This window comes from Pyrus communis, chromosome 17 (genome assembly GCF_041283825.1).
Source record: "Pyrus communis isolate YQ-2024b chromosome 17, ASM4128382v1, whole genome shotgun sequence".
Taxonomy (NCBI): Eukaryota; Viridiplantae; Streptophyta; class Magnoliopsida; order Rosales; family Rosaceae; genus Pyrus; species Pyrus communis.
The window spans coordinates 27,259,082-27,285,051 of record NC_142581.1 but is presented as its reverse complement, the minus strand read 5'-3'; the positions used below and the strand labels follow the sequence as shown (position 1 = coordinate 27,285,051).

Genomic DNA, 25,970 nt, shown 5'->3' with positions numbered 1-25,970 from the left:
GGGATTAGCTTTAGCTCGATGTTTTTTCAAGGTAAATTAAAGAGGGAAATTGGACTTGACTAGAAAACCTAAAAGAAGCAAATACATTGTAAAATTCCTAAATAGCTGCTGGAAGTACTATAAGAGCCACCGGAAATATTTCATTAACTCCGAAAGCATTTCAATGTAACAACAAACCAAACGCTTGGGAGCTGTTGGAAGAACAACAAAGTATTCATTGGGACTCACTTCTCTTCAGGATGTTTTGTGCCTAGTTCTGGCTAACTTAGAAATGGGGAAAACGAAGGCTCGTCCACCAATTTCAAACACAAGCCCAACAAAGGTCTTCGAACGAAAAAGACCCTAACAATTCTATGGTACCTTTAGTAAGAAATTGGTATTGATATCATTTAATTTGAGAGTTAATACTACAAGGTTATAATTAATAGCACATAATAACGTTGTTATTACTATAACAAGGTTAGTACTTACATTGAAGACTGTGAGTCTTCCCAATCCTCATAAGAGGTGGATAACCGTAACTTGCCACCAATTGTCTCCCTTTAAATAAATAAAAAAAACAAAAAAAAAGACTTTCTATTACAGTGTAATGGTAGATTTTTATACTTAGATGTGATTGAATTACAATAACAACATTTATGATTACACCATTGAGTTCCGATTATGACATAGACGTATGCTATTAATAAGAAACATCATAAAATTACACTACATCATAATGGTGTTACAACATAACGCTAACATTCAACATCTGAGGTGAGGTTACACTATAATCATTTAAACTTACACTAGTTACAGAACTATCACAACGTTATAATTAATTACACAGAATGACAGTATTACTACAACAAAGTTGCCTTTTACAATGTAGATGCTAGATCACATTGTTAAGGTAGAAAGTTATACTTCAACGTTATTACATTAAAGTATTAACGTTCAAATTAAACGATACTGATATATTTTTCTATTAAACGTATTGTAGACTAAGCCTTCATTTTATCCTTACATAAACATCGTCTCTAAAAGAATTTATTCATAAAAAAAAATAAAAAAATAAAAAATTTATTCCATTTTGTCAAAAATAAAAAAATTTGATTTAAAAACTGCTTAGACATTCATATACTTGAACTAATTGACGATCACATTAATAAGTAGCCTTATCACGAAAAGCTTTTAATTTTATGATTCATAAATAATCATACCGCATTCAAATTTTCAAATCAAATGAATTTTTCTAGAAATAATCTTCGTATCGATGGAGAAAAGAAAATGTTTCATTTCTGATGTATACCAAAATAACGACACGTTAGGAAAGATGAGACTTTCTCCCTTTTGTAACAGTAAAAGAGAGTAAGAGAGTGAAGAGAGAGAAGGGGGTGTGTGTGAGAGAGACTCGCAATCTCACATCACATGGCCTCTGTGGGTTTGGGGCCGAAGCATCAACAAGCAGAGGCACATCCACAGCGACAGCCAGACAACAGTGAGCCACTGAACCACGTGACTCGCCGAGCCCCCCAAATGGACTCCGACAAGGTACTCTCTCTCTCCTCACTCTTGGTCGCACATTTCTCAGCCACCTCTTTGAGCTCTGCTCCTCTAGAGGTTTGCTTCATCTGTGTAAAGGTAGGCTTTTGGTGCTCAGATCGCCCTTGATCCACCTCAACTCTTCACTGTCGTCACTAATTGTAGTCGATCCGCAACTTTCTGCGTCTTTTGAGGTCTTACCCACCTCGCCGGAGCTTCTCTCCGGCCAGATTTTGTGCTTTTTTTTTTTTTTTTAAAAAAAAATTTGTTTAATTTTGGTATTTCTTCTATTATTTCTGTAGTTACAATAATTTTTTGTAAATTATGTTTTCGTGAATGAGGTGGAGCTGCTTTAGGACAATTAGGAGAAAAAATTATAGAAAATGTGGGATTGGGTTAAATTATAATTGGGTTTAAAAGCTTATTAAGTTACTTAATATGGAAATTAAAGCTTAGTGGAGCTGAATTTAGAAGTTCTGATTGCTCGAACTTTCCCACTCAGCAGCCAATTTGAGCAATTGGGGTTTGTTGTTTTTGAATTGTTTCCTTTTGTGCAAATTCATATTTTAAGTTTGACGCCGTTGCACTTTTGCTTTCCGACTCGGTTTCTTGTGATCGAATGCTTGTTTTGGCACTCATCTGATGGTCTTTGGAGGCTGTTGTTAATCTGGTTTTCATTTGGGTTTTTAACAATGTTGTAATTTTTGCCAACTTTTTCTTCTTTTTCTTTCCTCGAGGTGGATTGTTCTTCAGAGTATTCTAGTTTGCTTCAGGAAGTTGATGTTCTTTGATTCTTCAGCATGCAAGTTTTGTAGCATGTGATGCTTTCTTGTAAACTAGGGTCACCTTGTTTTGCTTTTAGTTTAAATATGTCTTGAGATCTTTGTGCTTTCCCCTTTCCTAAATTTTGTTCTGAATATCCATACGTTTGCGGCAGTTATGTTGGTTTGTTGAGTCTCTTTTAAACTTGAATGTATTAACTTCTGTTATCATCAATGCATTCAACATTCGGTTGCTTAAGACGGTTGTTAAGTGTACTTTAATTTCTCACTTTGTGTAGTACATAGGTTTCCAAGCATAACTTTTTTTTCCAAATTCTTACTACTGTTATAATATAGAGGGGGGTGCATGCTTTCGTAACTTCACCATACACATAATGTACTGCATCACATATTCAATCATACAAAACAATATGGTATACACATAAGGCACTTACTAGCCATTAGAAGTTACCTAAAGTGATGACCAAAGAGTGATAAATGTTAGAATTGGTATGAAGACAAAAAGACATTGTTGACGTGTTCATTTGGATTCTTTTAGGGCTATTTTGGGGTATCACCCGTAAGGGGCCTACTGGTTTCAGTTGCATTTAGGCAGGGTGAATCCTTAGCAAGCACCAGCCTGCCAGTCATATTTTTTCAAAGCAAGCCTGAAGTTTGTGCTTGTGTTTGAACTTTTGTGTTTCTGTAAATTGCAGGAAATGTCAGCTCCTGTTATGGAGGGAAATGATGCAGTCACTGGGCACATTATTTCAACAACAATAGGTGGTAAAAATGGTGAACCCAAGCGGGTTAGTACTGGTTCCGTCTTCCATCCTTTACCCCTTTTGGTCCATTTGATGGCTAAAACTGTGATCAAACCTTTCTTCGTCCCATTTAATTCCTTTTATAGCACAAAAAGCTGTGCAGTTTTCTCATTCATAATCAAGGATTACATGACACGAGAGAGGATAAATTCTATATGAACACTGTTTTTGGTCAATTTTTTATTTCATGTTCATCAGAAAGAGGTTCTACTCTATGTGAACACTATAATTTCTGAAGAATTATTCAGTTTCCATTTATTTTTGTATTCTTAAGTGTACCTTTTGTTCTTGATTACAGACGATCAGTTATATGGCAGAACGTGTTGTAGGTACTGGATCATTTGGAATTGTTTTTCAGGTATATATTTTACTCTAATGACAGCTAAGCGCTCTCACATTCTATTCATTATTTAAGTCTCTGATGATATTCTTTTAATTCAGGCTAAATGTATTGAAACTGGAGAAACGGTGGCCATAAAGAAGGTCTTACAGGACAGGAGGTATAAAAATCGTGAGTTGCAGTTGATGCGCTTGATGGATCATCCAAATGTTGTTTTGTTGAAGCATTGTTTCTTCTCTACAACGACTAAAGATGAGCTTTTCCTGAATTTGGTTATGGAGTATGTACCCGAGACTATGTACAGAGTTCTGAAGCACTACAGTAGTATGAACCAAAGGATGCCACTCCTCTATGTGAAACTTTATACATATCAAGTATGACTCATTGTTTGTTATGATGTGTTTTTCCTTGTTAACTTCCTTTTTTTTCTTTTTTTTTTTTTGTTTTGTTGATAATCATTTGTATTGACTTATGCCCTTGTAATAAATGGAAAAAATCCTTTTCAGATTTTTAGGGGCCTGGCTTATATCCATGCTGTTCCTGGGGTATGCCATAGAGATGTGAAGCCTCAAAATCTTTTGGTGCGTGCTCTTTGTTTATTTTTTATTTTCATTCTCCATTATGAATTAAAGTACTTATTCTATTTTCATGTACATTCGGCAGGTTGATCCCCTCACGCACCAAGTTAAGCTTTGTGACTTTGGAAGTGCAAAAGTTCTGGTACGGTGTCCTCCACATTATTTTCCACATGGTTCTGCTCGTCTGAATATTAGACTGGCCATACATCAGTCATCTATCTATCCAGAGGCTTCATGTTAATGCAGTTGGGAAGTTGCAAAAAAAAAAAAAAAAAAAAAAAAAAAAAAAAAAAGCCCAGTTTCCTTGTATAACTTATATTTTAATGATTTTGGTTGTAATCAGGTCAAGGGGGAAGCAAACATATCATACATATGTTCTCGTTACTATCGGGCTCCTGAACTCATCTTTGGTGCGACAGAATATACATCATCCATTGACATCTGGTCAGCTGGTTGTGTTCTTGCTGAGCTCCTTCTAGGCCAGGTTATCTATTTCTTTGGGAATAAAGTTCTTATTCTTGGCCTAATTTAACTTTTGGGTTAAACTGTTTGTACTTTGGACTTATAAAAAAAATTCAAACTATTCTACAGCCACTATTTCCAGGAGAGAATGCAGTGGACCAACTTGTGGAGATTATCAAGGTCATGCCGTTAAATCTGTTGAATTAAATAAATCACGCAAGTGTGTGTGCTTACTATTTGTGTCTTCTTGCAGGTTCTTGGCACTCCAACTAGAGAAGAGATTCGATGCATGAATCCGAATTACACAGATTTTAGGTTCCCTCAGATCAAAGCTCATCCTTGGCATAAGGTATGAATTTAGATAACCCTTCGAATAAGTTGATTGTTAAGGCAATGCTTGTAGAGGAAAATGCTAGAACGCTGTGAAGACATATATATACATGTATCTAAGTTCTGGACATGGTGAAATCTTTTGTTCAAAATTTGAGTTAGCCATTATTGTCTGGTAGCATAAGGTGACTGGGAGGGTTAAGTAAGCTAAATTGGTTTTGGGAGTATGGTGTTAGCTGGACTTTGGTTGGTTTTGCGGGAACAAAATAGAAGAATCTTGAAATTTATGAAGGAATGGGTATGGAGTAACCATGAGAAAAAATTTGTTACTCTTCCTCTCTTTGGGCTTCAGTTGTGATGGAATTCAAGGAGCTTTTGTTTCGTTATGTTTTATTCTTATAGTTGTTTATTTCTTGGGTACGTGGTATGGTAGCAATTTAGAGTTTTTAGTTTCATCTCTGTTGCTGTGAACTACTGCTCCACAAAGTGTAATTTCCTCAAGTAAAATTTTGTTTATGTGGTTCTTTCCTTTTATCCTTGTGTTGTCCATAGTGCTGAGTCTGCTGACTAATACAATTATTAATTATTATGCTATGATTGTAGGGATTTAATTACTGTTATCTGTGGGATTATTTTCTTTTTGCATCCATACTAAAGTTTGCATATGTGACAATGCTCCTCTATTCAGGTTTTCCACAAGAGAATGCCGCCAGAAGCAATTGACCTTGCTTCACGACTACTTCAATATTCACCGAGTCTACGCTGCACTGCGGTGAGTTGGCCTTCTATTCGCATGGAGTTCTACTGTTTTCAAAACCAAGACATCATGCCTTCACATTGATGTGGTTTTGAATAAAGATTTGAGAGAGTTCCCTCTATATGGCATCTTCCATTTTTGTGCTGAGTTGCAGCTTTTGCACTCAGCTGTTGCATTTGAAAAATTAATTAGTTGATTTTGAGTTGTTTGACTCCATTACATGTTCTAATGTCTGAATTCTCACTGATTGTCCAATTACAGCTCGAGGCATGCACGCATCCTTTCTTTGACGATCTTCGTGAGCCCAATGCTCGCCTACCAAATGGTCGCCCGTTGCCGCCACTTTTCAACTTCAAACAAGAAGTGAGTCCCATATTCATTTACTTTCTACCTGTTAATGACATATTGAAAATATTTATTGCTTGTTGAAAATATTCTGGGCCTTTCAACACTTGAACGTGTTGAATTTCTTTGAATTTTAGTAACGTGAAGGTCAAGTGGCAACCATTTCCCTAGGTTTAGATGGGATGCATAATCTGAAAGAATTAGAGTAGGGGACATCTAAGTGGTTGTAAATTCGTAAGGCACCAACTCTATGAACATACTTTGACACATACATAAATATAATATATATATATATATGTCTTGTCTTGTCTTTTCATTACCATCCACAAGTTCAAATGAAAATTTTCCGTCTTTCTTAGCAATCATATTTTCACATTTTACACTCCTGCAAGTGTTGATTGATTCATTCCTCCCACCGGCTCCAAAATTGAGTTGCAGTTAAACGGAGTGTCACCAGAACTGATCAAAAGGCTCATACCAGAGCATGTGCGGCAGCAGGCCGGACTTGGATTCCCACACCCAGTCGGTACTTAAATATAAAGTGATGAAACAAGGAATTATCTTTTGTACTAGTGGATGGATGTGAAGCCAAAGAGGGCCTCTTTGTGGTCTATATATAACTGAGCATTTTGGCCTAACCTGCTGTTCTCGCCTCCCGAAGATGTATACATATACTGGCTTTCCGGCTTAGCCTGGAAATTGTTGGCCCTATCTACCGTCATTTTAGCTGTCTTCCCCCGTCTGTACATCATTTTTGAGTGTTAAGGATTCCAGAAAGCCAAATGCACAAGGTATCGCTGTTCAAATCTAGCTAGTAGGGGGTGTAAAAAGTCCAGCAGGAGCCCGAGGGGCGTAATAGTAGCGGCGTGTCTTTTACTTTTGATCATCGTATGTTATTTCCACCGTATGTTTGCAGTATCATCGTACATTTTATCCTTGCTATTGTTGATCACTGTCTGTTTCAATGTTGCACTTTCCGGATAATTTCTAATGTAGCTGAATATTCTTGCTTAGTATTTTTCTACTCAGTTATTTTTCCTTGAGGACGTAATATTAGTCCAAGAACATTGATCTTATTTCTAACTTGAGGTAAAACCAAATAACAAATTTGCCTCTCAATGTATGTAGTGTATCCAAAATAAAAGTCAATAGGCGAGCAAAAATTCAATGATTTGAACCTAATGAGAATGTAAACGTAATGTTCAACGATTTTATGATTTGAACCGTCTGTATTTTAAGTACTCTTTTAAGGGTCAACCTTCCAAAAAAAAATGACCAAAAAAAGGGTTTATTACATGATAAAGTTAGGATGAAGGTTCGGTTCTTTTTATTATCTCTCTTTAACGGTTCAGATCTCTAGATCTATGAACTCCAAACACAAAAATCCTGAAAGAATCCCGACTCGTCTCAACTTGTTGAGGAAGGGAATTGTGTCCCACACGACCAGACAGAAAAACACCCGTTTGCCAAGTCTATCCCTAAAACATGAGTTAAAAACAAAACTGGTTTGGATCCAAGTTGACCCGACCCGCAGCATTACTGGTAAGAAAACCAAGAAAAAGGAGATTCGGATCCCACTTCGAATTACCTAGCAGCCTGCAAAAATAGGCGCTTTTTTTGCACTGCTTCCCTTTCAACCGCTTCACTTAGTTTACAGTGGCTAACCGTTACGCAGCTCAGCTGCAGCTATGCTGCCCCCAAAGCCCCACCTCTCACTCTTTGGCTCGAACCATCCACGCCCACATGATCGCTTCTGGGTTCAGTCCACGTGGCCATATTCTTAACCGTTTGATTGATATTTACTGCAAATCTTCAAATATTAGGTACGCCCGCCAACTGTTTGATAAAATTCCCAAACCAGACATTGTTGCTCGAACCACCTTGGTTAAGGCATACTCTGTCATTGGAAATCTGATGCTGGCCCGTAAAATATTCGATGAAACCCCTTTGAGCATGCGAGACACTGTTTCTTACAATGCCATGATCACTGGCTATTCCCATAACAACGATGGCTATGCCGCTGTTAGACTGTTTTGCGACATGAGGCGAGGGGATATTAGGCCTGACGATTTCACCTTCACGTGTGTTCTTAGTGCTTCGGCGCAGATAGTGGATGACGAGAAGCAGTGCAAGCAACTGCATTGTGGAATAGTTAAGTCTGGAACGGCGTTTGCCACTTCGGTGTGGAATGCGCTATTATCTGTTTATGTTAAATGTGCTTCCTCGCCATTGGTATCATCGTCATCGTTGATGAGGGAAGCTAGGAAATTGTTCGATGAGATGCCTAAGAGAGATGAACTGTCGTGGACGACAATGATTACCGGGTATGTAAGGAATGAAGACCTTGATGCAGCTCGTGAGTTGCTGGACGGGATGGATGAAAAGTTGGAAGTTGCATGGAATGCCATGATTTCGGGTTATGTGCGTCATGATTCTTTCCAAGAAGCATTGTTGTTGTTTAGGAAAATGCGTTTACTGGGGATTCGTCAGGATGAGTTTACATACACAAGTGTTATCAGTGCTTGTGCTAATATTGGATTATTTCAGTTGGGGAAGCAGGTGCATGCTTACATACTAAGAACCGAAGCAAAGCCCACTCTGGATTTTTCATTATCTGTTAACAATGCATTGATTACACTATATTATAAATGCCGTAAACTTGATGAAGCACGATATATTTTTAATAATATGCCTGTTAGAGATCTTGTTTCTTGGAATGCATTACTGTCAGGGTATGTAAATGCAGGGCGCATTCAGGAAGCAAAATATTTTTTCGAGGAAATGCCAGAGAGGAGCATTCTAACATGGACTGTGATAATATCTGGTTTAGCTCAAAACGGATTTGGAGAAGAGGCTATGAAGCTATTCAACCAAATGAGATTAGAGGGTTGTGAACCATGTGATTATGCATTTGCTGGAGCCATTACTTCTTGTGCTGCGCTGGGAGCATTGAAGCATGGACGCCAGCTCCACGCTCAACTGATTAGGTTGGGGCATGATTCAAGCCTTTCAGCTGCAAATGCACTTATCACGATGTATGGCAGATGCGGAGTTGTTGAGGATGCAAACACTTTGTTCCTCACGATGTCTTATATTGATTCAGTGTCTTGGAATGCTATGATTGCAGCTCTCGCACAGCATGGATATGGTGTCCAAGCGGTAGGACTTTTTGAGCGAATGTTGAAGGAGGATATGCTACCAGATAGAGTAACTTTCCTCATCATTCTCTCAGCTTGTAGTCATGCTGGTTTAGTCAAAGAAGGGCGCCATTATTTTAGTTCAATGCGTGATTCTTATGGTATTAGCCCTGATGAAGAACATTATGCTCGCATGATTGATCTGTTGTGTCGGTGCGGGGAGTTCACAGAAGCCAAGGACTTGATTGAATCAATGCCTTTTGAGCCAGGTGCGCTGATATGGGAGGCTCTTCTTGCTGGTTGCAAGACTCATGGGAATCTGGATTTAGGAATTCAAGCTGCAGAACGACTCTTGGAGTTGGTGCCACAGCATGACGGAACCTACGTACTGTTGTCAAACTTGTATGCCACCGCAGGCTATTGGGATGATGTGGCTAAGGTACGGAAACTAATGAGAGATCGAGGGGTTAAGAAAGAGCCTGGTTGTAGTTGGATTGACGTTGAAAACATGGTCCACGTCTTCTTGGTTGATGACACAAAGCACCCTGAGGTGCAAGCAGTGTACAAGTATCTGGAGCAACTAGGACTTGAAATGAGGAAATTAGGATATGTACCGGACACAAATTATGTGTTGCATGATATGGAGTCCGAGCATAAGGAGTATGCCATTTCCACTCACAGTGAGAAGCTTGCGGTTGCATTTGGGCTCATGAAGCTTCCTCCTGGACACACAATCAGAGTATTTAAGAATCTTAGGATTTGTGGGGATTGCCATAATGCGTTCAAGTTTATATCAAGAGTGGTAGGGAGAGAAATAATTGTGAGAGATGGGAAGAGGTTTCATCATTTTAGGAACGGTGAATGCTCTTGTGGCGATTACTGGTAGCCGGGAGTGAAAGCTTGATGGGAAGAGGATTCATATCTGAGGCAGTTGATCCCTTCACCCACCAGGTTAAGCTTCGTGACCCCGGAAGTGCAAAAGTTCCGGTACATTCGTCCTTTCGTCATACTTTTTTATTCGGCTATGTCATTACACTGTTTATTTAGAACTTTGGTAGCAGAATGACCAGCTGCAGTTTCTTTCACGACCGTTGAATGTTTACTTCCTGATAAAACCATAATCCATTCCTTCTGGTTTGATGAAAAATAATGCACGACTTCAACAACATATTGCTACGAAGAAAATCGTGCTAATGCAGTTGCTACGTTGCTAAGAAAATCAGTTTCCTTGTATGATTCTAGTGATTTTCTTTCTAATCAGGTCAAGGGGGATGAAAAGATAACATACATGTGTTCGCATTATTATCGGGCTCCTGGTCTCATCTTTGGTGCAACAGAATATATGCAACGTCCGTCAATATCTGGTCAGACGGTTGTGTCCTTGCTGAGCTCCTGTGCCAGATTATCGGCTCATTTGGCAGTAATATTCTTAGTCTTGGCTTAAGTTAACTTTTATTCCCATTTTGAATTGAAGAAATTCAAACTCTTCTACAGCCATTGCTTCCGGGAGGGAATCATGCAGTGGACCACCTTATACGGAATATGAAGGTGAAGCCTCACTTTCTCTGTTGAATCAAGTGGATCATGTAAAAAGCGTAAATTTACGGTTTAGGTGTCTTCTTGCAGAATGCAGGTTCTTGGCAATCCAACTAGAGAAGAAATTCGATGCATGAACCCGAACCCATGTTATAAGTTTCATTTATTTGTAATAGTACCTCAAATATAACCTCATTGTTCACTTGTATTATAACACGTGGATCTGCTACATCAGACCATGATTTGTGTATTCTGCAACCAAAAGTCACTGTTGCACCTTGTATTCCGAACATATAGAGATCATTTTTCTTTGGCAATGTTAACTTGAAATCGTAGCGTGTTAACTGTCCCTACTCGATATTCCAATGTTGCTGAAAGGGAAGGTATACGAGCCATGTTTCTATGGCAGCAGCCAACAAGCCCCGCCATTTAATCACCATGGGGTGATCTAGTAGTTGTGGACGAATTCCATGCCTATATTTTACACAGCACGTCATCAGTTTAATTTTTTTACACTGGTCAACCACACGATGATGGTCATGGAAGGCTGAAATGCCTCTATGTGACTTTTGACCCCCGAAAAAGAGGACTAACGTGGCAAAGCCACCGGTTAGTCCCATTTTAAGGGGGAAAAAAAAAAAAAAAAAAAAGCCCTACCATTTGATCCGCTTTCAAGTTTTAATCTCAAATGTATATTTCCTCGGTAGAAATTAGAGTCTCAATCTCCTAAATCTCATGGTCCAAGAAATTGTGATGACCTATTGTTTAATATTAATCCAACAGTGAGAGAAAGTACGACAGAAGTTAAATGACACTGTGGATGAGCACAATTTCCTTCGGACCGTAGAGGCCAAGAGAACAATGGTAGAAATTATATGCAACCACAATTTCATTGCAGAAATTATTACCCACCACTGGTTGTAGTTTATGATGATTTGACGCAACAAAATACTTCAAAACTAATTTTATTGCTGAAGGCAAAACCCATAGTATTTTACTACAAATTATCGGGATAAATGTCACTCTTCTTTTAGGACTACTTGTAGAGAGAACAGCTCGCCCTTTCAGAATCAAAAAATGGGGAACGAGACTGAAAAGAGCTCACCAATGGCGGTTGTTGTTTATTGATCCTTCCTTTTCTATCATAAGAAGATGAGGATGACAAGCAAATCAATGTCTGATACAGTTCCTAAGGTCCCTTGGGGACTGACCAACCTACGATTGAATTCTCTATGTTGATTTTGTGACTTCATGTATAGCATTTGCTAGATATCCAACATTGCCCGTTGTAACACCGGCCATGCTGCATGCACATGAATATCATACGTGAGAAATATCCAACAGCACTGCTTGTGTTTGTGTGTCTGCGTGAGTGTGTGTGTGTGTGTGTGAGAGAGAGAGAGAGAGAGAGAGAGAGAGAGAGAGAGAGGGAGGGAGGGACAGAGAGAGAGGGTACCTTATACGACCATTGCGAGTCATATAGATATGAAATTCATTTGTCAAGCGATCAACCTGTTCAGGTGTCATCCCGCTGTAGCAAAACATACCTATCTGTTTGCAAAAACCAGCAAGATCGTAAATAACATAACTAGAAAACAAGCTGAAGACCCAAAGAGACCGAGCAACACAGATTATATGTACCACAGACAAGGGACCCCTAATTATAAATACATTTACACAGAAATTACCAACAAAAAGGAAAAGTGTTCTTTTACGTTAGACCAGCGCCCTAAAATTTGGTAATGTTTGTTTGACGACCATAATCAAACAACAAAAATACGATGATTAGACAGAATATACACACCTGATTTGTTATGTGCTCCCACGATAAGGGTGACCCTAGTTTCTCAAGATTTTCTCGTAGAGCAGTTCTCATTCCAATGATGCGATCTGCCATGCCCTATAGAGAAGAATGAAGGAGATAAAAATCAGAAGATAAAAGAAAAAAAGATACAGCATAGCATGCCACCATTGGTTACATATTTGATTTGAGGATAAAAGCGACTGAATTTAAAATACGTTACGACAAAACACTTGTATGAAATACAAGTTTATCCTCAAATTCCCCAGTTCCAAGGAAAAAGAATATAATAGAACGAATTTTTAGGGTAGAATCACACTATTTATGTAGTCTCAGAGGATAAATGGAAAACATCTGTGAGCATAACAAAATTTCTTATATGAGGTGCAAAACCAGCCAACATCCGTCATTGGACGTTGAAACACTAAAACAAACGTGTCGGACGTACTTCATAAATATAAAAAAGTTTGTCCCCAGGTGTGTACTCTATTCACTTTACTTCTACTTTTCCAGCTAAAAGCATAAGTTAGTTATAGCATATCACCTTAAAGAATGAAGTTCATCACAGAAATGGTAAACACAAGAAGCCTATACATGATGATCAAGTTTTTAAAGAAGTTCTACAGTCCACCATTCAATTCTCCATATTTCAGCTAGTACTTATTTTTAAACTAATGACCTGAAGAGACTTTTGAACTTAACAGAAACAATGTAACATATAGGAGGCGCTGGATGTCAATTTCATGATAAACATACTGGTACTTCTGGTAGCATGTTATACAGAACTAGAGAATACACTAATCAACTTACAGACCTCACTCTTTAACGTATATTTCATGTTCAATGTTAGCTTTGAAACAAAGCTTTTCATGCAGTATCAAAAGTATTTCATTAAAGATGTACATATGTACGATAAACATAGATCCAAAGTCACTTTTAATTACTTTATACTTGGATATCGGCTCCTACTTGGTAGTTGGTTTGATCACATATTGGCATCTCCTTTATGGTAAAGAGTTGAAAATACGTCTATCCTACTCTAAAATGAGACTTAATGAGAAATTCTAACGATAACTTAGAAGTATAGGAACAGTTACTTACCTTAACTTCCTTCAGCCATAAAGTTTTCAATTCTTGATCACCAAGGATAGTTGAAACTATAAGCGCTCCATGAACAGGTGGGTTACTATACATGGGCCTGGCAAGCATCTGCAACTGGCTTTTTACTGCCACGGCTTGTTTTTCATCCTCACAAAGCATGCTGCAAACATAAAGAACATCAGCATAAAAGATGTACCGAAAGACCCCCTGCTTTCTTAGTATACTTCCATAACTTATAAGTAGAGTGGACATATAAGCCATGCGTACACTAGGTACCTAAAGTGCATTAGAAAATATGGCCATAATCCTACAAATGCTACTCCACAAGACTAGTCACTGTCATTTAAAGGAGAAAATAAAAATTCACATTGTCCATGAGTAAAGTTCAAACTACTTGCGATATGAAGAATGCTCGTTTATCATATATAACCTATGTTTCCTTCACAATGTTAAAGGTATGGACAGAGATTTTGATGAAACCAGTGTCATATTAAGCAAAGTGATGTATGAGATTAATCATCGAGTTTTGATTGAAATACAACGGAAATTGACTATAATCAATTTAAGCATCAAATGTAAAGGTTGTACACAGTACTAAACATAAAGAATATGTCCTACTTCTATGTCATCCTATACACAATTTGCTAATTGATCACATAGTTAATATTCAGTCTTGTCTTGGATTATACAGAGAACAGATGGAACAAAAGAAACAAGCAGCTGCTATTTTCATTAAGATTGCAGTAACAGCCACTAGGCAGTAGGATTAAAAGTACCAAATTAAATAGACAGTATTTAGAAATAGACAATTACCTAAGACATCCTACTCTCTGGCCATAGAGTCCCATGTTTTTGGCATATGATTGAGCAATTCCAATTAGATGACCATCCTCAAGGAAAATCCTGATGGCTTTTGCGTCTCTCTCTGGGTCACCGCTAGCAAAGCCTTGATATGCCATGTCGAAGAAGGGGAAATGTCCCTTTTCCTGAATCAACCACAAAAATCAAAATAAGCAAAGGGAGAAGCAGAAGGTTATTAGAGGTAGAAGAAGAAAAAACTTTTAAAGAAAATATTCTGAGAAATTTACCTTGATCAGTTTTGAAATCTCTTTCCACTGTTCCTCTGAAGGATCCACTCCAGTGGGATTGTGAGCACAGGCATGAAGTAGAAAGAATGAGCCGTTTGGAGCATTCTGTACAATACCCCGTCGCAGAGGAAGGAACAGGGTGTCAATGAAGAGAATATACATATAGGGTAAAAAGTACATGCAAATTATATTTACCAGGAAGGATTAAAGCAGCAGAATTTTTAGAACAACATAGGTGGAATAATGTAAAAGTAAGATATGTTTCTTTCTACCTTTATGTCATCGACCAGTCCTGCAAAGTCCAACCCCTTCGTTTCTGGATGATAGTAATGGAATGTCTTTTGGGGGACGTGAGCATCTCTCCAGATGTTATGATGGCTGTTGATATTTCATTTAAGAAGCGCCGCATCAGAAAATGCTAATAGTTAATGGAGAGGAGTGGGAAATTTTTAAGCAATAAAAGAAGTTCTAAACAATGCTCACTTGACCCATGTTGGCACTGGTATATAGATTTGAGACTCGGGACGAAAACGCTTTTGAAAGTCTGCAAAAAGACGGCATGCACCCGTTCCAGAGAGAGCTTGCACTGCTGCTATCCTTTTATCTTTGATGTGCTCCGAATTCTCCCCATATGCTAGCTTCAATGTTTCTTCCACCTTCTTCACACTTCCCCCCATAGGAAGATACTCCCTGTTGAGAACAAACCAATCGTAAATCACTATACCTTAGTATAAGGAGAAGTTAAGAAGATAAGTGAACTTGCATAATAACAATGGAAAGTGTTTAGTCTTTAGTTCCTATTGTAATATGTAAAAGATGCATGTATTTGCGAGATTCCAGTCCTTACTTTCTACTTTGCGCAAAAGTTCCCACAGTAACTTATCTGGCACAAGTGCTTTTTGAATTATAAGGAGAGGAGCAGTTTAGGGTGTCTACGAACAGTAGATTGAATAACTCTATTCTACCTACTTATCTTCCCTCTATTCATAATTGTAAAAGGATTACATGTTCCTTTGCTACTGCTGCTAACAGACTTCTCCTACATTTCACATCCTATATAAACCCTTTCTTGTGTAGATTTTGATAAGGAAATTGTATACTAATCTTGAGATGTACAATTACAAGAAGATATATACATGAAGAAAGATTGAGGGTCAGCAACTAGAGCTGCACCATACTGAAGACCCATAACAGATGACAGCTATGATGGGTTAGTAAGGTCTAAGAACTATTACACCCCATACTTTGGTAAAGTGAAAACAGCTCGGTAAGGTAGTGGCTACAACTCTCGGCTAAATAGGGTGGTAGTACCCATGCTTTAATCATCCAATAATGTAGCTGTGAGAGAAATGAAATCTCAATCCAAATCCAATTATTGAATACCAGACACAACATTACGAAACTCAAATAACAAAGTCACGATACAATATACAGGCAAAAATTTCGTTCACCACAACCTGGTTATCAAGAAAACACGTCCAAGCATGGACTGACTTTACATGATTATCTTCTAAAGTTGCCAATTTTTAGTCCAGTTTTTCAGTACATCAAACATCCAATTCTATAAAGCTCCAGCACTCCCCAAATAAAATACAACAACAACAAGAAAGCCTTATCCCACTAAGCAGGTCAGCTGCATGAATCCTAGAACGCCACTGCGCTTGGTTTTGCACCAAGTCTCCCGTTAGCTCCAAGTACTCCCCAAATTAAATAAACAGAAAAAGCAGAAGCATATATTACTTGGATGATAGAGATTCGAGTCAGTGAATAATAAAGTTAAGAATCTAAATCCAAATGGTGAAAAGGAAGCACACTATGTGAGCAATGTGACAAAAGAATCAAATGTGTTTGTGCCTGAGTGGGGCAATGTAAAGGTGAACTTAAAGGGACCACTGAAACATTGGCAAGTTGTGAAACACAACACGTATCGAATAATTTCACAGCTCTAATTATAAATATAAAAATACTAAAAATGCATAAAAATGGGGAAGTGACGGATCAATCTATTTGGTATCCTTCTTGGATCAAACTTTTAGTTTTTGAAAATGATGAATGTAGCTAAATTAGTTGCTACTCACATGTTTAAGTTTCCGGCAATCCTCCGCTCGGCTTCTCTAACGCATTCCAGAACAACTGGCTTTCCATTATCATCTCGATACGCACCCTTTAATTAATTAAACAAAATAATTAGAAAATAAATATGAAAAAAATTATTAAACGCGATGAACAAACAACATAGCTCAGAGATAAATCAGCATCACTGTGTTAGCTGTTGACTGACGAACATATTACAAAATAAATAAAACATTAAAAAAAAAGGAAAAAAAAAAAAAAAGAGATAAATCATCTTAAATATTACTGCAGAAATATTGAGATTCAAATTATCGTCGATTCGGATCAAACAAAATCCCGCCAACCAAGCACAAGATACAGCCCAGCCCGGTGAGGATTTGCATGTCCTTCAATTAATAGCAAAATAAATTATCCTCTGCTTTTCCTTTAGTTCATTTAATTCCTGTTTGGCTTCTGAGAAAGTGAAAATTTTAAAAAGTACCGGAATTTTTTTTACTGTTGTATTCATGGCCCTGTTTCCTACCGAGTTTCCAAAATTTCTGAAAATTCCGGTCTCAGTTGAGCTAATCGAGTTTCACAGAGAAAATATAAACACACAAACAAATTAATGTTTAAATTTCTTTCTTATCAAAAGCTTAATCATTCTCTCTCTCAAAATGATGAAAGAGGCTCACCACTCCAACATTGACTTTATCGGGACTTGGATCGGCGAGGAAAGCCTCGGTGACACCGAGAATCGGATCCTTAGGAGCCGGCTCGACGCTCCGCCACCACGACATGGATCGGCTTCCGAATACGGAACTCCGCTGCTGAACAAGTTTCCGGGAAAGCGCCATCGGAACGGGAAGGGATGCGGGAAGCCGAAGCAGCAAAGCAAGCCTGACTTTTGGTTTCTAAAATGGGAGGTGACAAGATCGAGGGATTAACAGTTGATATATATAGGTGGAGAGAGATAGGAATTGAGATGGATTCCTTGATGTGCGTGACAATTTTGTGTACGTTGTTTCTAGAACATTAGTTACGCTTTTGCTGACGCTTCTTTTGGCATCTCTCTTCTCGCTCTTTTTAGTTACTAATTACTTGGTTATTTTTGGTGGAAAATGATCTTCTTCAGATTTATTTTGTGGAAATTTCATATCTTAATCGTTTATCGTATATATTATAATTAGTTTTGGTCAAATAGTATTTTTGTTTAATTTTAAATAAAAAATTAAATAATTTATAATCGCACGATAAACGATGAATGATTAAGATGTAAGAATCCCATAAATTGGATCAGGATGGCCAATTCCATTTTTGGCTGTAATGGTTACGGGGTTTGACTGGCTCTGCAGTCACTGGTCAGCACAAGCATTTCCCATGTCGCTCCATCCACCTAGAGCAATTCGAAATGGTTACCAACAATTTTTAAGCAAATTAGTATTAAATTCATATACTCACATAAATTATATTTAACCGTCAAAATTATGGTAGTCAAATTCGCAAATACGTAAACTTTTAGTTTATATTTTTGTCTTTGGTCCAAAAAGAATTTAAGTATTTTGATTTTTTTTTACTCAAATCTCAAATGCAAAAACATGTATTCTTAAATTTTGAATTTAAAGACATGAGTCCTTTTGCATTTGCATTGCAAGACAAAATAGTGGATGCAAAACATGCATGATCGAGTTGGATTTGGGCTTTGGTAAAATCTCTCAACTCCTTTGATTCATTTTCGATGTCAAGTCCTGCAATACTTTGAAAAAATTAGCATGTCTTAGAAAGTATTCAAGATGAATTAATGATTCTGATTTAGCAATGATTGAATAATTACAATAACTTGTAACTTGCCTGATTGAAACGTGGCATAAAAGTTAAAAGTTCACTGGTTTATCATGAAAGATAGCTTGTGCTTGCATGCATGGTTTAAAGATGGCTAATCTAGGGTTTCTAATACTTCGGCAGTTTTATAAAGCCTAAGGAAACTTAAGGAAGAATGAAAGGAAAGCTTATCGCTCAATAATAAGGTTTCCTGCACTTAGAGGAAGTTTACTCTGTTTGGTGCGTTCTTGCCCTAGTCCATCCCATCTTTCCCTCGATGTTGTCCCCTTCAACATATTATCCTTTGATTTCCTCTCTTCTTCCTGCTTTTGCTAAGTTTTATCCTTCTCTTCTATGGTTGCAATTATAAAACTCCTCTTTGGTATAACGCTAAAGGAGGTTGGTAGCCTCGTGAACCTAGGTTGAACACATTGCCCAAAATGCCTTCTTTATATACCAGGTTCAACAAACTACTCCATATTTTAAAGAAAATAAACTTCAAGTAACTAGCTAGTTGATGCGGTTTGATTTAAATTGGTGAAGTATTTTTTTTGGATAGCTTAAGTTTAAATTGTAAGATCTCACATCGTCCAAGGGAGTGATCCTTATATGTATATTCTCATCCCTACCTAGCACGAGGCCTTTTGGGAGCTCACTGGCTTCGGAGTTCATCGTAACTCTAAAGTTAAGCGAGTAGCCCGCGAGAGCAATCCCAAGATGGGTCACCCACTGGAAAGTTCTCGCGTGAGTTCCCAGAAACAAAACCGTGAGGGTATGGTAAGGGCCTAAAGCGGACAATATTGTGCTACGGTGGTGTCGAGCCCGGGATGTGTTGGGGGCCCGGGCCAGTATGTGACATAAATCATGATAGTTAGGCCTCCCATTGGGTCAGAAAAATTGAGTTTGATTCAATTTTATAGGAATCAAACTCTTGAAATTACCTGAGAATTTTGAGTTTAAAATAGTGATTTCATTTCTCGAGTTTAATATTAAACTCATGAGTTTGATTCTTATACCGTAAATAACTAATTATTTGAGAAATATAAAAAGTAGAGAAAAGGAGAAATAGATGGTTTTACACAATCACATATTTTCGTTTTGAATAAAGAAAAAAAAAAATCTAATAAGCAAAGGGATCAATAATTATTATAATCAAGAAGAAGAAGAAAAAAAAAAGAACCCTTGCATGTTAGCTTTCAATTACTATTTTATTTTGTAATCTAAGACTTTGATTCATAGAAACTTTTTTGTTTTGTTTTGATATAAACGATATCATGGGAAATGAATTGAACTCGGAATATTTGGTAGTCGGGTATAAGGATAACTGTTGTTAAGCAATTGAATTATAAATTGTCTTTTTTTATTAACTCTCAAAATTTGGTCTAACTACAGATTTATTTTTCTTGTGAAAACAAAAAATGGCCGGTGGATTTTGTTTAATTAGCTATTGGATTTTGTTTGGATGAGTTTGAACACATAAAATTTGAGGAAAAGAAGAAAGAAAAAGAAAAGGGAAGGATTTGTTTAATTAGCTATGAATTGTATACACATGGAAGATCTAATCTGAACCAATAATTAAATAAATCTCAGCCACAAAACTCTATAAATTGAGCCTTAGTGAAATATTTTTCATTTAAAAATTTTCAGAACAAATTTGAACGAGTACAAAATCATGACTAGTCAGGGTTGGAGTGTGTTACTGTGCCTTGCTTTTTTAAGCTTGACCGTTGCAAGTTGGTGCCTCATCGCCAATGCCTCGCCAAATACCAACGAGGATGAGGGAAAAACACGCATGGGCACTTCAAGTTGCTGGATCAAATGGTTATATGAATTATAGGCATCAGGTTTTAATTTGTCCAAAATTTTTGCATGCTGTGTAAAGTTCGTTTGGATGTGCTTTTAAAATGACTGAAAGCGTTTTGGTAAAAATGTTTTTAGAATCAATTTTTAGTAAAAATGCAAGTAAATCCTTAAAAAACATTTAAAAGTGCTTCTTGGAAGAAACACATTATTAGTGTTTCTTGCAGAAAATACTTTAAGTGCTTTTGGAATAGAAAAATATTTTCTTTAAAAACGTTTTCAATCATTTTAAAAAGAACATTCAAACGAGTCCATAATTTTCTTTCTACAAAGCGTTCGTCCTTTAACAAAATAATGCTCGTGTAAATAACATATCGATGATATGTTTTATTGATACGTTTTTAACCTCAAACAAAGGCCATACATTCTGCACAGAGAAAATCTAAGATAAATAATTACTGTGGCTTAATTATTGCAGGCTGATGTATGCCATGCATACCAAATACTGAAGAAAGGTGGAATGAATGATGAAAATATCATTGTTTTCATGTATGATGATATTGCATTGGCCGAGGATAATCCCAAACCTGGTGTCATCATCAACAAGCCAGACGGCAAGGATGTTTATAAAGGAGTTCCAAAGGTTTATTTGTTCTAATTGATTTCTAATTGAGTAATGCTAACGGGATTTTCTGTTATCCTACAGTTTATCGTAATTTCTATGCCAAATTATAAAGCATTGTGTCAAAATTATAAGGTGGTGGACAGTCTATGAAAAGTGTCATTTTTTGAGAGAGTCCCCTTGGTATTTCTCATTCTAATTACTAGCATAATTATAAGTTTAACCGTATTTCATTTTTTTAATGAAAATATAGAAGAATAAGATGAGATTAGCTCTTTGTCAACAATAGCGCGCAGATTTTAGATGTACTTGATTAGATTTTTTTTTTTTTCTTTTCATTTTTTCAATCAGGATTATATAAAGGATGATGTGAATGCAGCGAATTTGTATGCGGTTATTCTTGGGAACAAAAGTGCCCTCAGTGGAGTAGTGGCAAGGTTCTGAATAGTGGTCCAAATGATCATGTATTCATATACTATACTGATCATGGTGCTACAGGATTAATTGATTGGTAACTATTAATATTTTTCTTATTTTCTTGCCGAGGTTCTACAAACAGGTGTGACTTGTAGAATAAAATTTAAGAACCCAATAAAGATTGAAAAACCTAAGTGGAAGTTGCCCCAAATTATGAACCAAAACCTTATTGGGAAACAAAGAAGAAATTCTAGTTCTTGGCACCTTTTTCCCGAAAGAATAGTTGGGGTTTTTCATTTCACTTGGTCTACTTGGATTCTTCCCATTATGTTAATAACTATTTGATTTTTTATTTTTAGTGTTTATTTTTTGTGCTTGATGCAAAACTAAGCGCAGTTGCGTTTTAAAATTCATACAATCGACCATACTTAGTAAAACAAAGTTCGGTTGTTGTTTTGTATTTTTTGTGCTTGAGATATAAGAAAAATATATGGTGCAAGAGAAAAATAAAGAAGAGTTAATGGATGAATGGTGGGAGGAGAGATAGAGGAAATGTACAGTAAAAGTGTGTTTGTTTGACCTCGTTAAGTTTCACTGGACTGGCTAGGATGACTAGTCAATGTAATCCCATGTTCGTTTCTTGCATGACTAATTTAAATGAGACGGACTCGCGCCGAGTATGCGCTTCATTAGCCAGTCTTCGCTAAGGACCCCAAAATCAAGCAGACTGCTAAGACCTTCGCCCCTCCCATCTATGTCTTCTTCTTCGCTTCGCCCCTACCCCCGCGCTTCGCTCCACGTTGAAAGAGACTCCACGGTTGGATCGATGTCGCGGCTCCTGTGGCCTCATGGCGCTGGATCTGGGTTCGCCGACTGCCTCAACGTGCTGAATATGGGATCAATTTTCTTCTGGAATTGCCCTTCTTTATGTGTTTTGTTGATTGAATTGTTGTGGGTTTGTTTTCGATTGTCTTATTTGGGGATTTTGGCGTCTGGGTTGGTGAAGTTTTGTGGGTTTTTGTACTTGGGTTTTGGCAGTTGAGGCAAGTAGTACCTCTCAGACTTTCAGAAATTTTGGATGGGTTTTTGGAACATATAGGGGATATGCCCTGCAATTCGATGGGTTTGGAACATATGGGTTTTGGAACAGATGGGGTCAAAGTTGCAGAGTACCTGCAATTCGAGAAGAAGAAGAGGGATATGCTCTTTTTTTATTCGTATATTAATTTTGATAATAATAAATTAAAATATAATAATAACTTTTAGTTAGTCTATCTTCTTAGTTCAACACTGCACAAAACAATTCATTAAGTTAGTCCAGCTTAGTCTATTCTAAGCCAGTCCAGTTTAATCTCTCAAGCTAGTCCAGTCCGAGATAGTCCGGCGCAACAAACGCACCCTAGGGGGTATACCATATAAAAATTCGAAAATTAAAAAGGGTATCCCCTAAATTGTTTCAATTTGTTTTCAAGATCGATTTTGTTTTTATTCATTTGTCGTTATTTCGTTATCTCCCTCAACCACACTTCATCTCTTATTTCTCCTTTATACTTTCCGCATATGATCTCAAGCACAAAGTAAAAACCAAAACAAAAATGGCACAGCTTTCAATTTGGATTTTATTTGCTAAAAGTTTCTTTGACTTTTTAACTAGTACTAAATTAGTATTTAAATTAAAAAAGAAAAGGATTTATATTTGATCTCAGTTTGTCCAATTTATTATTGCATAACTACAGATGTGTGCATAAAATGTTTCCAAGGATGCCTGTTGGTGATCCTGTTTACGCTAAAGATCTCGTACATGTGTTGGAGAAAAAACATGATGCTAAAGGTTACAAAAGCATGGTAAGAATTCCTTTTGACTTAATAAATAATAACTGAATAGGATGTTAGGTTTCTACTAATGTATCCTGGTGTAACGACCCGTTTCAAATAAATATATATTTTCTTCCCGAATGTGTAAAAATGACGAGTATGCCTCGAGGCTTAGTGACGTGGATGTACGTATATAGTTTTAAATTATTTTTCTCGCTGACGTAATTAAATTGTACTTGACGTCACAACCGCGTTGACGTGAGTTATGGTCGAATCGGAGTCATAACGAGGAAGTTACAATTAGTAATGCGCGTAAACGGGTAAGTTACAGATCAATTATTTGGGCTCCTACCTCCTTGGGCCCAATCAGGTTTTATTTTCTCTCTTCTTTCTGCCAATCTTGTAACCCACACACAAGTGCAACCTTCATCTCTCCTCTCTTCTCGAAAATTCCTTCCGTCCGTACAACCGAGAGCACTTACCCTCAAACTAAACCAAAACTCCACAGATCGAGCTTGATGTTTCCAGATTCCTACTCCTCTCGAGCTCTAGAATCTGGTGATACCTTTTGTTTGGTGATTTGACTTCGAGAATCCGAGATTCCGAGGAGCTAAACTACTTTGACGTCGTCGTGGGATTTATCTAAGGATTTAAGACTCGTGGTAGTCCCCATACAACTTCCTTAGCATCTTGGAACAATTTTGGAGTGGTTTGAACGTCAGGACACTCGGGTTTTTCTGCACACTTTTATAGTTATCTTAGTGTAAATTAGTTAGTCTTTTTTTTTTTTTTTATTACTCACATTTTCATATCACTGTCACTTCCGCACTGCGCACATGGCTACGTCATCACTATATGACGGCCAACACGTCTCGATTTAGGTCGGGGTGTATCACCTGGACCTAAACGTAATAGTTTCGAACTCTCCTATATTTCTTAATAATAATAATTTGAAAAAAAAAAATCCCAATTCATAAGAATTTTCCGCTGCCTCACTAAATCTAAATTACCACTTCAAAATTAAGGCATTTATTAATTTATTTATAAAAATTATATATATGATCAGGTAATCTACCTGGAAGCTTGTAGCTCTGGGAGTATGTTTGAGGGTCTCCTTCCAAACAGCATAAATATTTACGCTACGACTGCAGCAAATGCAGAAGAGAGTAGTTACGCAACTTACTGCCCTGGCCAAGTTCATGTTCCTCCAGAATATCACACCTGCTTGGGAGACTTGTACAGTATATCCTGGATGGAGGATTTGTATGCATGCATGCAATATATATATACATATATATAACATATTTTAATGCAACAAAATACTTGATTTATCAGTATTTAAACATGTTTAAATCCAATCCAAGGCTGATACTAATTACTTTGCTCTTGCGTTGGACTTTTGGTATTTACATTGAGAGCAGCGATGCGGAAGATTTGCAGACAGAAACTTTGGCCAAGCAATATGAACTGGTAAAATCATGAAATTTATCTTTTCAAATTAAGGGGCTTATTGATCCCTGTCCCATTAAAATCGTGAATTTTTTTTAGTCTTAAATCTAATTATCTGTTAAATTAAAATGTAGTATTAATCTGCAACTTCCTCTTTTCTTACTGTAAATTATGATTTTATTTAAATGTCTAAACAAAATCTGTGGTCTCGCAATATAATAAATTTTCTAGCCATATAAAGTAAATGTATGATAATCATGTCAACGAAATTACAGGTTCGAAAAAGAACAAATGCATCTCATGTTATGGAGTATGGAGATATGAGTCATAGGCAGGATTTCCCCTCTACTTACATGGGTGGAGCTCCTGCAGCAAACCCTAGCTATACTTCCACTTCCATCAAAGACACCTCCGCATCGAGCTCAAGGGTTGTTAACCAACTCAATGCCGACCTCGTTTACTTCCTGCTCAAGGTGTCATACTCTTAGTTTATCCTCAGTTTCTAGCCTCAAATGCTCTTTATTTGCATTATAAAGTTGATTCATGTTCAGATTTGTAGTCTGACAACATATGAGAAATTTCGTCGTACACTTTGTTTTAAATCTACGAACCATGTCCCTTTAATCTTCAGTTCCATGGAGCTCCAACTGGTTTTCAGAAGAAGCTGGAAGCTCAGAAGCAGCTGCTCGATGAAATTTCTCAAAGGGAGCATGCGGACTACAGCGTAAAGAAAATTGGCGAGCTTTTGTTTGGGAATGAGATGGCCTCAAAAGTGTTGATGAATGTCAGGCCTCCGGGGCAACCGTTGGTAGGTGATTGGGACTGCTTTAAGACGCTTGTAAGTTCTTCCGCTAACTCCAAACATAACGTTACAGACTAGGCCAATTAGCCAGGGCAATGAATCCGACGCCTGGCACCTGAGTTCAAATCCCACCACGGAAGATTATTGTAGTTTAGACATTAGAGTGTCGCTCCCCTTTAGAAATTTTTTTTGCTAATTATGTATTTAGTTCTTTTAATTAAACTAATAAATTGGATGTTGATCGATGTTGGAATTTGATTTTATTTTTGTATGTAGTTGGGAACTTATGAGAGGCGTTGTGGAGGTTTATCAAGATACGGAAGGAAATACACAAGGGCAATTGCCAACATATGCAATGCTGGGACCAGCATGGAGAAAATGGATGCAGCCTCACATGAAGCTTGTTCTGAGAAACCCCATCTCTAGTTTTAATTTGTTTCTGATTGAATTAAGTAATTAAATAGATAGTCATGCATACGTGACAACATTCATGCATCTTCTTCTTAAGTAGGTTGAATACCATCATATTGGCAAAACAAATTTCAATGCAAATAGACCGTCAAAATTGACATGAATGGTTGGTCTAGTTGTATTCCGTCTCCATTTTA

The 25,970-nt window shown here is 37.2% G+C and overlaps 3 protein-coding genes and 1 pseudogene across 6 annotated transcripts; 3 read left to right on the top strand and 1 right to left on the bottom strand.

The window, feature by feature from the left end:
- The first annotated feature begins 1,222 nt into the window (after positions 1–1,222).
- LOC137707548 (shaggy-related protein kinase eta) lies at positions 1,223–6,934 on the top strand. 2 transcript variants are annotated; one of them, XM_068446439.2, is made up of 12 exons: positions 1,223–1,533; positions 3,002–3,094; positions 3,408–3,467; positions 3,551–3,823; positions 3,956–4,030; positions 4,113–4,169; positions 4,371–4,511; positions 4,619–4,669; positions 4,743–4,838; positions 5,508–5,591; positions 5,838–5,939; positions 6,360–6,934. In XM_068446439.2, the coding sequence occupies exons 1-12, from the start codon at positions 1,411–1,413 to the stop codon at positions 6,453–6,455; spliced, it is 1,251 nt and encodes a 416-aa protein (XP_068302540.2). In that variant the 5' UTR covers positions 1,223–1,410; the 3' UTR covers positions 6,456–6,934. The 2 variants fall into 2 exon arrangements, with proteins under 2 accessions (XP_068302540.2, XP_068302541.2); XM_068446440.2 differs by having other exon boundaries at positions 1,333–1,623.
- Positions 6,935–7,338: 404 nt separating this feature from the next.
- On the top strand, positions 7,339–10,947 carry LOC137707500 (Pentatricopeptide repeat (PPR) superfamily protein). 3 transcript variants are annotated; one of them, XM_088689208.1, is made up of 4 exons: positions 7,453–10,009; positions 10,320–10,478; positions 10,553–10,606; positions 10,685–10,947. In XM_088689208.1, the coding sequence occupies exon 1, from the start codon at positions 7,665–7,667 to the stop codon at positions 9,942–9,944; it is 2,280 nt and encodes a 759-aa protein (XP_088545334.1). In that variant the 5' UTR covers positions 7,453–7,664; the 3' UTR covers positions 9,945–10,009; positions 10,320–10,478; positions 10,553–10,606; positions 10,685–10,947. The 3 variants fall into 3 exon arrangements, with proteins under 3 accessions (XP_068302479.2, XP_088545334.1, XP_088545335.1); XM_068446378.2 differs by having other exon boundaries at positions 7,339–10,045; positions 10,320–10,606; XM_088689209.1 differs by having other exon boundaries at positions 10,320–10,606; positions 10,692–10,947.
- A 596-nt stretch (positions 10,948–11,543) lies between these two features.
- LOC137707501 (aspartate aminotransferase, mitochondrial) lies at positions 11,544–17,717 on the bottom strand. The gene is made up of 10 exons (XM_068446379.2): positions 17,332–17,717; positions 16,663–16,748; positions 15,068–15,274; positions 14,857–14,962; positions 14,585–14,689; positions 14,310–14,482; positions 13,497–13,656; positions 12,399–12,494; positions 12,051–12,145; positions 11,544–11,897 (listed from the first exon to the last, which is right to left on the bottom strand). The coding sequence occupies exons 1-10, from the start codon at positions 17,491–17,493 to the stop codon at positions 11,825–11,827; spliced, it is 1,263 nt and encodes a 420-aa protein (XP_068302480.2). The 5' UTR covers positions 17,494–17,717; the 3' UTR covers positions 11,544–11,824.
- A 2,412-nt stretch (positions 17,718–20,129) lies between these two features.
- Positions 20,130–25,937, top strand: LOC137707703 (vacuolar-processing enzyme-like; annotated as a pseudogene).
- Positions 25,938–25,970: the final 33 nt, after the last annotated feature.